The sequence below is a fragment of the Mus musculus genome, chromosome 4, assembly GCF_000001635.26.
Source record: "Mus musculus strain C57BL/6J chromosome 4, GRCm38.p6 C57BL/6J".
Classification (NCBI taxonomy): Eukaryota; Metazoa; Chordata; class Mammalia; order Rodentia; family Muridae; genus Mus; species Mus musculus.
Genome location: NC_000070.6, coordinates 33380176 through 33395388, shown reverse-complemented (window position 1 = coordinate 33395388; position 15213 = coordinate 33380176). Strand labels below are relative to the sequence as shown.

General features: G+C 39.1%; 1 protein-coding gene across 5 annotated transcripts in view; it reads right to left on the bottom strand.

Annotated features, from left to right (window-relative positions):
* Rngtt (RNA guanylyltransferase and 5'-phosphatase) overlaps positions 1–15213 on the bottom strand; it is a 192315-nt gene that overhangs the window by 107226 nt on the left and 69876 nt on the right. The window contains exon 13 of one of the 5 annotated variants that reach the window (XM_006537889.4): positions 2618–2674. The exons of 3 other annotated variants lie outside the window; for them this stretch is intronic. In XM_006537889.4, coding sequence (XP_006537952.1) covers positions 2621–2674 — 54 coding nt within the window. In that variant the 3' untranslated portion in view covers positions 2618–2620. Of the gene's footprint in view, positions 1–2617; positions 2675–4064; positions 6311–15213 lie in introns of those variants that run through there. One more of the 5 variants, XM_006537890.3, reaches the window with a different exon arrangement.

Sequence of the window (15213 nt, the reverse complement as noted above, 5' to 3'; positions counted from 1 at the left end):
CAGGGTGACCTACCAGAAAGTAGGGAGTTAGTTAAAAACTGTATCTAATAAATTTAATAAAAATTAGTATATAATAAGTATCTAAAAACTGTATCTGAAATTTGGTATTAATAATCAAAATATAGAAAATTGTGAAGTTCAAAAATGAAACATAAAGAACCCAAGCAAACATTTCTCTAAAGAAGCAACTGAGGTGTGAACCTGACATGAGAAGGTGCAGACCAACTGAGCCGTCTCCAATCAGACTGGAAAACAAGACCTCAGTGGGAACTCACCTCAAGTCTACTAGGATGAACACTACCAAACAGACAAAAGAGCGACTATGTTCTTATCAACTGTAGAGGAGGCAGTGAACACCTGCTGAAAAGTGTGCTGCTACAGCACTAGGGGAAACTCCTGGGGAGTCTCTGCCAAACAACCCAACAATTCCACTTCTCAATACATCCAAAGCTAAACAAAGTGGGATTGCTGAGAGAAGCCTGTGCATCCACCCTCTCTGCTGCCCACAGTAACACTTAAATGTCTCTGAGAGATGCATGTATGGTTTTTTTTCTTTTTCTATTTCTTCTTTTTTTTTTCCTCCAATTTTTAATTAGGTATTTACTTCATTTACATTTCAAATGCTATCCAAAAGTCCCCCATACCCTCCCCCCAACCCCACTCCCCTACCCACCGACTCCTACTTCTTGGCCCTGGCACTCCCTTGTACTGGGGCATATAAAGTTTGCAATACCAAGGGGCCTCTCTTCCCAGTGATGGCCGACTGGGCCATCTTCTGCTACATATGCAGCTAGAGACACGAGCTCTGGGGATACTGGTTAGTTCATATTGTTGTTCCTCCTATAGGGTTGCAGACCCCTTAAGCTCCTTGAGTACTTTCTCTAGCTCCTCCATTGGGGGCCCTGTGATCCATCCAATAGATGACTGTGAGCATCCACTTCTGTGTTTGCCAGGCACTGGCTTTAGCCTCACAAGAGACAGCTATATCAGGGTCCCTTCAGCAAAATCTTGCTGGCGTATGCAAGTGTCTGCATTTGGTGGCTGATTATGGGATGGACCCTCAAGTGGGGCAGTGTCTGGATGGTCCATCCTTTCTTCTCAGCTCCAAACTTTGTCTCTGTAACTCCTTTCATGGGTGTTGCATGTATGTTTTAAATGTAATAGATAAAGATTTACTATGAAATATTATTTAGCTTTTAAAAGTGTCTTGCAGCCGGGTGTGGCGGCGCACGCCTTTAATCTCAGCACTTGGGAGGCAGAGGCAGGCGGATTTCTGAGTTCGAGGCCAGCCTGGTCTACAAAGTGAGTTCCAGGACAGCCAGGGCTATACAGAGAAACCCTGTCTCGAAAAAACCAAAAAAAACAAAAACAAACAAAAAGTGTCTTGCCATTCTCCACTGCACAGGTGGAGCTAAAAGACATTCTGCAAAGCAAAACATAGAAAGAGAAAACATGTGATCTCCCAGGTGCAACCTAGAACAACCTAGAAACAAGCAGAAAGAATGATATTGCCAGGAGCTGCAAGGGGTCAGAAAGGTACAAAGCTGACCAAACAATGCTTCAAAACTAGTGAGTGAGAGATGATTCCTGTTAATTATGTGGAGCAGGCTGATTATTTTACATATCAGAATACCAAGGTGTACACTTTTAAAATGAACAATTTAGGGGCTGAAGATGGTTAGGAGCAGAAGATAAGAGCACTTGCTGTTCTTGCAGAGAACCCAGCTTCAGTTCCCAACACCCACATGCTGGCTTTCAGCCATGTCTAACTCCAGTTCCAGGGCATCTGACACCATCTTCTCGCCTTTATGGCCAGCAGGCAGACAAAATGGGAGCAAGACGCTCATATGCATATAATAAAAATAAATCTTAAGAATGCACAGTTTGTGTAAGTCAAAAAAATATCACAAAATAAAGAATTTAAAATAGTTAAAAGTGCTATCTCTTTGATATCTTCAAAAGTCCTATATTTATGAATGTACAAATCTACAATATTATAAAGTGTACGGATTACCAATGCAGAGTCTTCCAAAACTACCCTGCATGTTCTGGGTGTTGTGAAGCATCCCCTGGCACCAGAGCAGTAAGCACCATTCCCACAGATAGCCTTAACTACCATCCAGGAATACTGACCCAATACCCAATACTGATCTGAAGTGTATATTCATTCCCTGTTTACCCTCAACAAATATTTCTCCACCAGCTACTATGCAACCTCTGCTAGAAGCATAAAGACCATAAGTGAATCCAGGCAGAAGTTTGTTACAAAAACCGTGAGTAAGGTAATGACATAAGAAGTTCAAAGCATGATGAGAGCAGAGGCAGCGGCATTGTGAAGAAGAGTGGAGCGAGTACCCAAACGAAGTAAAATAGAACCTGAGAGTTAAACACACAACAAAGAAAGGTAAGAGAGAATCTGCGTAATAAATAGATTTGCAGTGCATCAACTGCAAAGTGTTCATGTCTCTAGAAAGCAATTTTGTACAGGCACCAAAACCGTCAATGTAAACTAGGCAGCCTCAGTATCTGTCTGCAGGACACACTGGTCTACTAAAGAAAAGAGAAATTTTAAACAGGGCTGACATTCAATAGATGCTCTGGGCCCAGCGCCGCTTACCTGTCAGTGAAGCTTCTCCAGGGAAATAAACATACCTAGGTGGCACATGAAGGAAAACTGAGAGACAAAGAGAAGAAAACACAAGTACAGCCAGAGTCACTTACATAAACACATTTCAACTACTTCATTTATAACTCTTACCAAATGCACGTTGGTCTACCAATAGAATGAATGCACCTCTAAAATTCTGAACTTCAAAAATAAAGAATGGGGTTAGAGGGATAGCTCAGCAGCTAAAAGCACCAGATGATCTTCCAGAGAACTGGGTTCCAATCCCAGCCCCCAACCAGCAGCTAACTGTGACTCTACTTCCAAAGAATCGAGTGCCTACTTATAGACCCTACCAGCACTGCACATACATAGTGCACAGAAAAAACATGCAGGCAGAACAATCAAACACATGAAATAAAAATAAATGTTTTAAAAAGAGTTCAAGTTCAAATAAATAGAACACTACTTGGGAGGCAAAGGCAGGCTGATCTCAGTGAGTTCATGAGTCGACATGGTCTACAGAGCACGTTCCAGACCAGCTAAAGCTACATAGTAAGAACCTATGTCTAAATAAATAAATTTAATTAAAACACAAAATATATTTTATTCTTCTAAACTGCTACAATGCTCAGATGGAGAACAGCCCAGGGACCTAACAAACACAAGACCATGTGTTCATTGTCCCTCAGTACAATCCCAGAGGGAAAATTCATACATATTAGCAAAATGTTTATCTTTAAATGCCTCCTAAACTGTTGAACTGTTACAAGCACAAGTAAGCAGCAGTACCCAGTGACAGTCAGTATAAGCAGCAAGCCTATCTTTTTATTATGACTCTAGTATGAGACTACAGACGCTAAGACCTTACCATTAACAAAGTATATGCTAAAATAAAAATATCTAGAAAAATACTAAAATGTAATGAGTAAAATGATACCAACTTTGAAAGGTGAATGGAAATAAGAATGTGTTAATGTACTAGTACTTGCTCAGATTGGCATAAAGAATCCATGAATCATAAGGAAAAACCTAACTGGAGGTGAGGTCGTGAGGGCACACCTTAAATCCCAGTATCAAGAGGCAGAGGCAGGCAGATCTCAGTGAGCTTGAGGCTACCCTAGGCTGCAATAGGAGACCCTGTCTGAAATCTTAAAAATGAAAAATAACTAAATGTGAGAAAAAGTGTTGACAGGCTTGTCTTATGGCACTTTTGGATTTGTTGATCAATTCCTGTGACTATTAGTCTAGTGAAAGGAGAAACTAATAAATTCTTCTTAAAAATAAATCTACCATTCATGTTTCCACAGTAACACTAGAGTACCAAGAAAAAGAACTATCCTGCTTCCTTAGGTATTTAGCTGTCATCTATATTAGGACTGACTTTCTGTGCTCTGTCTGCCCTCAAAGACATCACTGATCCTTTTATTTTCTAAAGTCATTATTAATTATTTACTTCTGATCCCAAGCCTCCAACATGTCATCATGACCAATTGTTTTTAGCTGTACAGTAGTAAAAGATGTGCATATGTATGTGTGTGTGTGTGTGTGTATCCAGCTAAAATTGATTGCAAATTAATTATCTGTAATTGTTTATTTTGTCAACAAAATTTACTGGGAGGCATGTATTTTAGGAATTATGAAAAACGAAAAAATGTTTTTCTCCTTTTTCTTTCTTACACAAACTAGCTAACAAGTGCTATATTCTGAAAATTGAACAAAAAAATATTTTAAATGAACAAGGTATATTTTCTTTCTTGACATGTTACTATTACAATTCCTCAGAAATGATTATATCTCTCAATTAAAAAAAAAATAGCATAGTTCTGGAGTGGGGGTGGGGAGATGACACTCTTCCAGTCTGCCAGGAAACAGAGCCCTTCTTCAGCTGAAGACCTATCAAAATATGCAAGCAAATGTCATGGAAACAGAAGCTCTCACCATGGCAACACCACCCTGCTAGAGAGAAAAACCACTGTAATTCATCATGTACTTCAAGACAAGGCATTTAGACTACTTCCAATTTCAATTTTATAATCTATCTATAATAGTCATTAGATCAAGCAGTAGTAAAAATTTAATAAAACTATTAATATTTTACAAGAATAAAATATTAAATCCAAAGCTGAATCTAAATTTACATGTAAAAAGATTAATGCCAGAAACATGAAACAAAGCTTGTCCCACAACAGGAAGAACACATTACAAAGTAACTGTGTCACTACTACTTTAAACACTCTAGACTCCGTATAGAAGCAATTAAGTGTTTCACCAACCACAGTCTCTCTTCTACACAAGAAAAGTAGTTCTAAAAAAAAGTGCAGGATTTCTATCCTTACTTCAACTATAGAATCTACTCATTATAATGATTTTATTGTTATTTAGTAGCATAAAAGTTCTTGTGTAGAAATATTGTCTCCACAATATTAAAGCAAATCCAAACAAGGCTTGGCACATGCATTTAATCCCAGCACTAGGAGGCAGAGACGGAGGCAGGACGGTCACTATAAGTTTAAGGCCAGCCTGATTTGGTCTACAAAGGAAGATCTAGGCTAACCAAGGCTACATAGTGAGACCCTGTCGATAGATAAGATAGAGAGAGAGAGAGAGAGAGAGAGAGAGAGAGACAGAGAGACAGAGAGACAGAGAGACAGAGAGACAGAGAGACAGAGACAGACAGAACAAGCTGAAGACAGCTTCTAAAAGTTCAATATTAATCAATTTTATTATCACAATTAAAAATATAATATACCACTAAAATTATCACCAAAATAGCCTTATAAAATCTAATAAACAAGATTTAATGTTAATATCAACTTTGTAAATTAAATGATCTAATAGTTACCAAGTTAAACATTTACTACTTATATTTAAATGTCAAGTTATCATTTAAAAATATCATAACAAGCCACAAAACAAGTGATTCAAAATGGTAATTAAAGCACAGACCTAAAATCATAAAAATTAGCTGTCTAGTAAGATCTATTTGGTTTATGACATAGACTGATAACAACAGAGGTTCAATTTTAAAATGGATTTATTTTTAAAGATCACCAATGACTTATAACATGTTCTTCTCATAATAGTGTTTCCCAACTCCTTTTCAATTAATAAAACTAAGTTCATCAAAAAGTTCTAGACTTCTGAAGGAAAGGTTAGAAAGGGTGGCAATTTTTATATTAAAAGGTCTTGGTATAGCCAGGTAGTGGTGGTGCCCGCTTTTAATGCTAGCATGTGGGAGGTAGATCTCTGTGAGTTTGAGGCCAGCCTGGTCTACAAAGCTAATTCCAAAACAGCCCAGGCTACACAGAGAAAACCTGTCTTGAAGAAGAGAGAGGGGAAAAAAGGTTCCAAACTTCTATTTAGAATTTAGCTTTAATAAAATGCCTAACAAAGAAAGGCAATTTATAAATCTTACCAAAACAGTATCTGACCTTATATTGGACATTAGGACTACAAGAAGCTATGTCATGAGAAACTATAATAATCAGGATACGGTTTAAAAACGGGTCCCCAACCATGTCAAGAATCCGTGAATTTTATATCATATGAAGCTTTCTGGCATTTTTAACATCATTTTACATTAAAGTTTTTTAGATGAGTCCTACATACCTAATGTTAGGTCCAGAATACCCCAACCTCCCCAAGTGGCAGCACTGGTGACATTGCTCAACCAAAAGGACTCTGGCCAGGTAAACAAAAGTCCTGTTAAAAGGAAAACAAACCTAAAAATGCAGGTTTCTGTTTACTAGAAAAGCAGAAAACTAAGGTTTTGTTTTGGTTTTGTTTCTTAAGTTTTTAAAGTAAGATTAGTTTCTTTTAAGGTAGTTTCTGTTCACCAGAAACCACCCTCAATCCTGAAACAAGTAACTAAAAACAAGTTTGTTTAAAATCAGGTATACTTAATAAATTGGATGATGGCCCTCAAACTGTTAAAGAGAGATCTGCTAAATACAGCATTTAAGAAGTTTAATGAAAAAGGGTTTCCTATAATACACAGAAATGCCAAATCCTGGCAGAGGTTCAAAGAGCTTCTCCAAAGAAGATGGAGCAGTGGGCTTTACCTGGGCCGTGCTTCAAATGTGGTTATAGTGGTCACTGGGCAAAGAACTGCCCTTCACCTCACAGTACACAAGCATCGTAACGTTTACAGATCATCGTAATGTGTAATGCCTTAAAAATATATTTTCTTTTGTTTTTATTAGTTTGTCTTAAATGCCAAGTTCTATCCTGCTGTGAGATACCTTATACTTTTGATGAACAAAAAGTAAATATTTTATCCTAATAATAACAACAATAAAAAACATTTCAATGTACCTGTTATAACAGCTTAAATCTTTAACAAATAAGTAAATTTAAGGACTTTATTATTAATGTATTTACCAGTATTCCTAACTGATAGATATTTAAGATAGCATGTTTCTATGTTTTAGATACATCTTACCAATCATTTACATTTACTTCATTAAAATTATTTTCTAGGGGCTGGAGAGATGGCTCACTGACTGCTCTTCCAAAGGTCCTGAGTTCAAATCCCAGCAACCACATGGTGGCTCACAACCATCTGTAATGGAGATCCGATGCCTTCTTCTGGTGTGTCTGAAGACAGTGACAGTGCACCCACATATATGAAATTAATAAATAAATCTTTAAAAAAATTATTTTCTAAATTTTGTAATGGTAATAATAGTATTAAGATTAAAGTATGTAGCCGGGCAGTGGTGGCACATACCTTTAATACCAGCACTTGGGAGGCAGAGGCAGGCAGATTTCTGAGTTCAAGGCCAGCCTGGTCTACAGAATAAGTTCCAGGACAGCCAGGGCTAAACGGAGAAATCCTGCCTCAAAAAACAAAAAACAAACAAACAAAAAATTAAAGTATGTTGCAAAGATTATTTAAAAAGGATATGGCTATACCTACATTAATAATAATATAAAAGTTACAAAGTTTAAAACCAATTCAATATCTGAGATAAGAATAAGGGTTGATTTTCTAGAACAGTTCCTCTTAAGTAGTGATTTGTTCCTACTAATGTTTACCAAAAAGTAACTTGAAACAAAAAAAAACTTTGTTTAATCCCACCATAATAGTAATAGACTAAACCTCTAAACCAGCCTCAATTGAATGCTTTCCTTTATAAGAGTTGTCATGGTTATGGTGCCTCTTCACAGCAACAGAAACTCTAACACATCTAAACAGGGTCCAAAATAACAGGGGAGACAATGCCCCAACTAGACATCTTTCACCATGTGAACTCTCCAGTGACAGGAATGGGTTATATCTAGTTAAGCCACTGACCAAAGGGGCCCCGTGGAAACCCTCAAACATCTCAGGCTATTGCCAAGGCCCTTGGTTACACTCTCCACAAACTAATGGTAAAGACATATTGCTATAGATAACACCTTCATACCTCACTGACCACAGAGAAGTCAAGCTGGTACCTAACTGTATATAGGCTTCACCCCTACTACTAGTTCTCACGGTGCTGGAAGGTACGCTGCATGGCACCAAATGAGAAAAGTAACCATCAACCCAGTTACAAACCCTGCCATCTACAAGTGCATCCCTGCCTGCAAGATACACTGGTACAACAGTATGTTGTTGGGGAATAATCAACCACTATCTGACTGGAAGGACCACTCCATGAGGCAGAACCTATGCCTGACACTGCCTTAGGTGGCAAAGAACCTGAGACTGGATAGGCCATAGGCCTAGGAGAAAAGCAAGTGTTATGTATTGGTCTGCTAAAGAAGTAGTAGCAATAGAATGACTCCTAATGACACTCTGCTATACCCACAGATCACTGCCTCACTCAGCCCTCATCACAGAAGCTTCCCCTTGCAGTAGATGGGAACACAGAAACTCCACAACTGGGCAATGTGGAGAGATTAAGAGATTTTGGAACACTCAGACAGAAATGGGATATCTTCAACAAACTCCTCTCCTAGGGGTTCAGGGATCCATGTAGAAGAAGAGGCAAAAAGATTTTAAGAAGCCAGAGGAGATGGATGACTCCAAGAAAATAGTGCCCTCCAGACACAACAGGATTGATATACATATGAACTTTCAGAGCCTGGGATAGCACTGCACAGGTTCAAGCCAGACAGAGTTTCAGCAATGAGAGGAGAAAGTGGACACAGGCAAGCATTCCTAGTGAAGAAGCTGTCTGCAATTCACACCTGCTTACAAAGGAAAAAGTGTTTTTCTCCAATGGAGTCTCACTGGGTATATTAACCACACTTCAGCGTTGGCCTTACACCCAGCAGTACATGCTTAACACAAAACAAACTCGATGGTATTTTTGTAGACATTTTATGTCGTATTGCCCTGTTTGGGCACTGTTTATTGTTTTTGATCCAGTCTTTTGTAAGGTTTCTGTTCTGTATGTGAGTTTCTAGTGTTTGTTTTCTAGAGAGAGAAAGAGAAGGAGAGGTGCTGGATAGGGTGGGTAGAGAGGAGAGGAGAATCTGAGAGGACCTGGGAAAGAGGAGAAGCATCATCAGAATATATTATATAAAAACGACTAAAAATTAATTTTAAAATGTTAGCCAAAAATCAAAGTAAATTATGTTTGAATGGGGGAAAAAACAAATAACAATTCTAAAAAAGCCTCAGGTTAAATTTCAGCATTTTATGTTTCCCTACTGGACAAAGTCTTTCTCTTTTTAATAAGCAGTCACTGTTTTAACCATTTAAAAGAAAGTTTTAAAGAGTCAGGCTTATTTAAAATATTCTTACTAAATTAGTAATTGAAAAGCTTGTTTCAAAGAACAAATATATAAATTTGTTTATAAAACTTGGTCTACTGGATAAATAAATAAAACATGATATTGTAAAATACTTTCCTTTTTTTAAAAGATTTATTTATTTTATATATGTGAGTACACTGTCGCTGTATTCAGACACACCAGAAGAGGGCATCAGAACCCATCATAGATAATTGTGAGCCACCATGTGGTTGCTGGGAATTGAACTCAGGACCTCTGGAAGAACAGTCAATGCTCTTAACCACTGAACCGTCTCTCCATCCCTGTAAAATACTTTTAACTATAACAAAAATTCAAAATTAATGTGTCCACCAAATATTAAGAAAAAAAAAAAAACAGATGATTTCCTCAATGAGAGGAGAGAAGGAGTTTACCACACCAAAGACTTCATTTTTATTAAAAGATCAGGATTATATCCAAGTATTTCTAACTCACACCTAGATTATAAAACTTTCTTGATATTTAATATCCGACCTAGTATATTTCTAAGTGATAAAATAATAAATAATTTTGGTCTTAACGAAGTTACAAATGAAAATGTTATATGCTCTCACTGAATCAAGCCATTTTGCTATGGCTGCTTGCTTGCCTTAAACTCTATCTTATTCAAAACAAGAGTTTAAAAGATTCAAGATTCAAGTGTTTTCATTGTAGGTAGGTAGGTAGGTGTGTGTGTGTGTGTATGCGTGTGCGTGTGCGTGTGTGTTTCTCATTCACCACAATTTAAACGAAAAAAAAAATCTAGTTTTTAAATTAAACTACATTTAGTCTTAGCTAGAAATACCAAAGGTTTGAGTTAATGCTTCTCATTCAAATCATACAAAAGACATCCATCTCTAATAACAATATCATGTTTTATGCTTTAAGTACTCATGCTTTTTTTATTTAATTAGTATCCAAAATGCTCTCCAGATAGTCAGGATAAAAATATTAAACAATGTGTATTCCAATAATAGAAGGTGGGGGGGGTGATAATAGTACAGTGACTCCTTCCAAACTCCTGTTTACAACCATTTAAATATTAATAAGATAGGTTATCGACTATAAATAACTGTAAATACAGGGGAAAACATAGCAATCTAGTTTTTAAACCTATGTAAATCTTGGTTATTTTAAATACATGTTTTCATCTGTTAAACCTTTTTACTTCATTAGGCCAATCTGAATTCTTAACTACTCAGTTTTAGATATAATAATCCTTTTTCATATATAAATATTATGTTAGATACAGAGTATGAAAAATTCAAATAGGAACTGGATCATTCTGGCTAATAGTCTGAAAGGATGCATGAGTTTCTTTCTTAATAGCCTTTACCAGTTATTCCTCTCTCCTGAAAACTGATATTCTACCCACTACTCAGTCTCAACTACATCAGATCATAGGAATGAGATTTCCTAGCTACAAGGGACCTTATGATATTTAATACCATTTGGACACCTGCATATACAAAATGTGGTACTTGGAAAGTGCTAATGAAAACTCCTGAAAAAAGCTGTGTCTACACAGACTGATTGGAAACCCAGTAGTAGGAAAAGACTGAAATACCGCAGGTCCAAAGGCTAATTTAGCTTATTTGGGGCTAGCTGTGTGATGGGACAAAGTTCCTCAATCTTCTCTCAGACAGAGCCATCATTAGCTTAACCTGAAATAAACATCCCTCCTTACTCCCCACACAGTAAAAAAGTCCCATGGGAAAGCACCCAGCTCTGTTGTAGAAACTTGGGGCTGAAATGTCTAGCCAATTATGTTTGATGCTCGATTCCTTTACTTCCCCCTACAACTGCCAACAAGGATGAAGTTTTTCCTGTGTTCTTTCCCTTTAAAAGCTCCCAGTAAAATGCATTTGAGGCTACTCTGTGAGAAGTGTTTCTCTTTGGGCAGACATCAGCAGCTTAATGCTGACTCTCAATAAGAACGGATGGTCATGTTGGAGTCTTTGGAGTCACTACCCCTGCAACATTTGGAGGTCCACAACAGTTTGACCAGCACTCAGGTCTCAGCTTGGGCTCCCTTCTAGAGGGTGTACAACATGACATGTTCCAGGATTCTAGGAGAGAACTTAATGCTTGCAGACCCCTCTGACATCTCAGTCTAAATTTTCTTCAGTGAGTCACCTGGTCACCTCCAGAGGTGCCCACCTCTTTTATTGCTTTTGTTTGTTCCTGTCCTATCTGCCTCTGTCTCTTCTGATCGTGTATGTTACTTGTCATTATGAATTAAAATCCAGAAAGTGAAACTGCAGGCACTTCTGCTTGTGAACAGCTCACTCCTTTGGAGTGTTTCCCTCACTATTTCCAGGAGGCAAATAAAGACAGGGAAGCAAACTAAAGGAGTTGATTTTTTGAAAGAACACCTTCCGACCCGACCCTTTATGAATTAAAGCAGCCTTCTTGTGACATTGAATGGTGTCTGTGGGCATATATAATAAAGGCAGATAACGAGCAGTATGACTAGTGATCACAGGAAAGCCTGGCCACCATGGATCAGTTTTCCTCCCTAGATGCTTGGTTAAGTCTATTGCAACAACCTCCTTCATAGGTTAGCTTAAAGCTGGTACCAAGGTTTTGGTAGCTAAACCCCAATGGGAAAAGCAACAACAATTCTATCCAGTGACCCAAAGGAGGAAGACCTACTGTCACACTATGTCCCTGAACAAAGGGAGAGCCCATCACAAGTCTGGACCCCAGAGACCTTTTCCTGTTCTTCTCCTACAAAGGCCTCCCCCAAGTATGTGTCTCCTCCACATTATCCACAATGGCTCCAATTATGTCCTTCCCTAAATCCAGCAGATGTCTCAACTACCATTCCTGATTCCTTTGAGTGCCCTATTCAACCTAGACCCCAGCAGTTGCTGCTATTATTTTCCTCCAGCAAGACCTCTAGACTCAGTTCTTTTGAGCCAAAGGATCCCAGCTAGAAGCCCTACACCCATTTATGATATATGTCCCCTTCTAGACCAGTGACCTGTAAAACTCTAAGTCCCAGAACCCCATTTCTCTGAGAAGCTGTAGGCACTAATCTCTCTCAAGACTGTTTTCTATACCCAGCAGCCCACCTGGGATGATTGCCAAGTTACTGGTCACTCTGTTCAGATTAGAAGGAAGGGATCTTATAAAGCTGGAAGCTAAGAAAGCAGTCCTGTGTCCAGAAGGGGGATCTCTGGCTAATAATGCTTACTGCAATTAGAGCACATTTCTATCCAATCAACCCCATTGGGATCCTAACACTGACCCAAGAAAGGGAGCACTAGAAGCCTACTGCTGGACTTTCAAGCTGGGTTCCAAGCAACAGTGTGGAAGCCCACAAGTAAAGTTGCACAGGAGACCTCCTATCATCCTGCTGTGTTCCTAGAGCATCTTCTAGAGGTTGACCATGCATATATGCCCAATAGAGCCAGAAGCACTGGAGAGTGGGTGGGTGTTCAACATTGTCTTTGTCACTCAGCTGGTCCCAGATATTAGAAAGAATTACAAAAGTTAGAGGGATTTCAAGCTATAGATAGGTCCCAGGTGCTATAGGTAGCCCAAGCGGTGTTTAACAAAGACATACTAGGGCCATAGAGGCAGACCTAAAAGAAAAAACCCAGACAATAAGCCAGTCTAGTGCAGAAGCAGGCCAGAAGACAAGCAGACCACCATCAGAGGAAGACCAATGTCTACTGCAAGAAGAAAAGACACTGGAAAAATGAAGTGGAAAGGTGGCAGGACCCAGGCTCCTATGCTTTAATCCCCCAGGAGCCTAAGGTAATATTGAAAGCTGGAGGCAAAGCAACTGACTTTTTTTATAGACACCAGGTTGACATATTCAGCCCTTCAGAAGCCCCTAGGCCAATTGACCGATCAAAAGATTGCAGTCCAAGGTACAACAGGAAGCCCTGGACCACTACCTATTCCATCTACCTAGTAAAGAAGATAACCCACTTGCTCTTGGTCATGCCTGATCACCCCTACCACTGTTTGGGTTGAAATATTTTACATAAACTGAGAGTCAGCAACAACTTCTCTAACAATGAGAAGCTGATAGACTTTACCCTGCAAAATGTTGGTGTCTTGCCCTCTGTCAAAGGAGTATCTCATAGCTGAAAGTCCTGTCCTCAACCAAAATATACAGTTGGACAATCTCTCAGATTTACAACAAAGATTCCCAAGGATATGAACAACCATACTCCCTTGGACTGGTCCAACACCAAGTTCCTATAATTGTTCGACTAACCAGTTCATCTACCCCTGTCCAGATTAAGCAATACCCACTGACCCTAGGAACAAAAAGTGGAGCTGCAGTCCATATTTCCTAGATTAGAAAGACAGGTATCCTAGCGCCCCGCCAGTCACCCTGCAGTGCACCTCTCAAGCCTGTGAAGAAGCCTGGGACCTCCGACTATAGACCTGTACAAGATCTAAGGAAGTAAATAAGAGGGTCGGGCCAAGACCACTCCATGCACTCCACAGTTCCAAACCCAGATACTCTCATGAATCTGATTCTTTTAAAGAAACAGATGTGCACAGTCTCGGGCCTCACTGGCAGAAGTGAGTCAACTCATCTTTGTTTCTGAGTGAGCAAACCCAGAGGCAGGTTACAGAGGGCAACTTACATGGACCAGGTTACCCAAGGATTTAGAAAATTCTCCAACCCTGTTTGAAGAAGCACTAAGTACTGCCTGCCTGCCTTTCCAGGACCATTTGTAGATGACCTCCTCCTAGCCTCGGAAACAGAATTAGATTTCAAGAGGGCCACTGAGGGACTGCTGTAAGAATTACACTTTGATAGGCTACAAAAACCCAACTTTGTATATTAGAGGCTACCTATCTCCGAAACCAACTAAAAGGAGGCAAAAAGAACCCGACTCAGACTAGGATTGCTGCCATCCTTCACATCCCAACTCCAAAGACAGAGACATGTTCAAGAGTACATAATTGTAGTCAGATATTGCTGCCTCTCAAAACCAGGGTTTGGGAACAACATCAGCACAAAGGGGAGCACCAAGCCCCTAATCTGGACTGAGACTGAAAAAAAAGATGTTTGAGGCTTTAAAAACAGCTCTGACTTTGGCTCCAGCACTATCATTTGCAGAGGTCTCAAAACTGTTTCATCTGTTTATCTATGAAACAAAAAATATTGCAAAAGGGATTTTAACCCAAACTTTGGGGCCACAGAAATGCCCTGGGCATACCTTGGCAGATGACTGGACCCTGCAGCCACAGGTTGGCCTACCTGTCTAAGAGCTGTCATAGCTACCACTATTCTAGTCAAAGAAGAAAGCAAGCTAACTCTGGGTCAGGTTCTTATACTAACAGCACCTCACGTGGTTAAGGCCTTCCTATGATGAATACCAGACCACTGGTCAGGCTATGCCACTCAAGGGCCCACAATACTGGAAGCCTGTGTACCAGCTAGGGGGCCAATTGTTTGGGTACATGAGCTGGGAGGGCACATTTCACAGGCAAACCAAAACAGGTTCCTCTGTAGCCATTTCATATGTATATGGGCCTGAACTATGAACTTCAAACACTAAGATTTTCTATTTTTACTGTTATATTTAGACTACTTCCTTTATTCTAGAGGACTAAACCTGGAAAATAATGCAACCCCATCCCCTAAGGGTATTCTCTGCAATTTCTGTTCCTAGCATCTAGCTTATTTCATTTCTTCTTCCTTCAACCTCAGAAGATAAGATTATTTTTTCCTCCTCTATTTAACAAGGAAGCATGGAAAACATAGCATTATTTTATCTAAATGTTCATTAAATGTTTTACTGTATATTTGCAGCACATATAAACTAGTGTTATTTGCCTAGTGTTCCTTGTCTTTGACCTAATTTGATGCCTCTGTAACTCCTGGG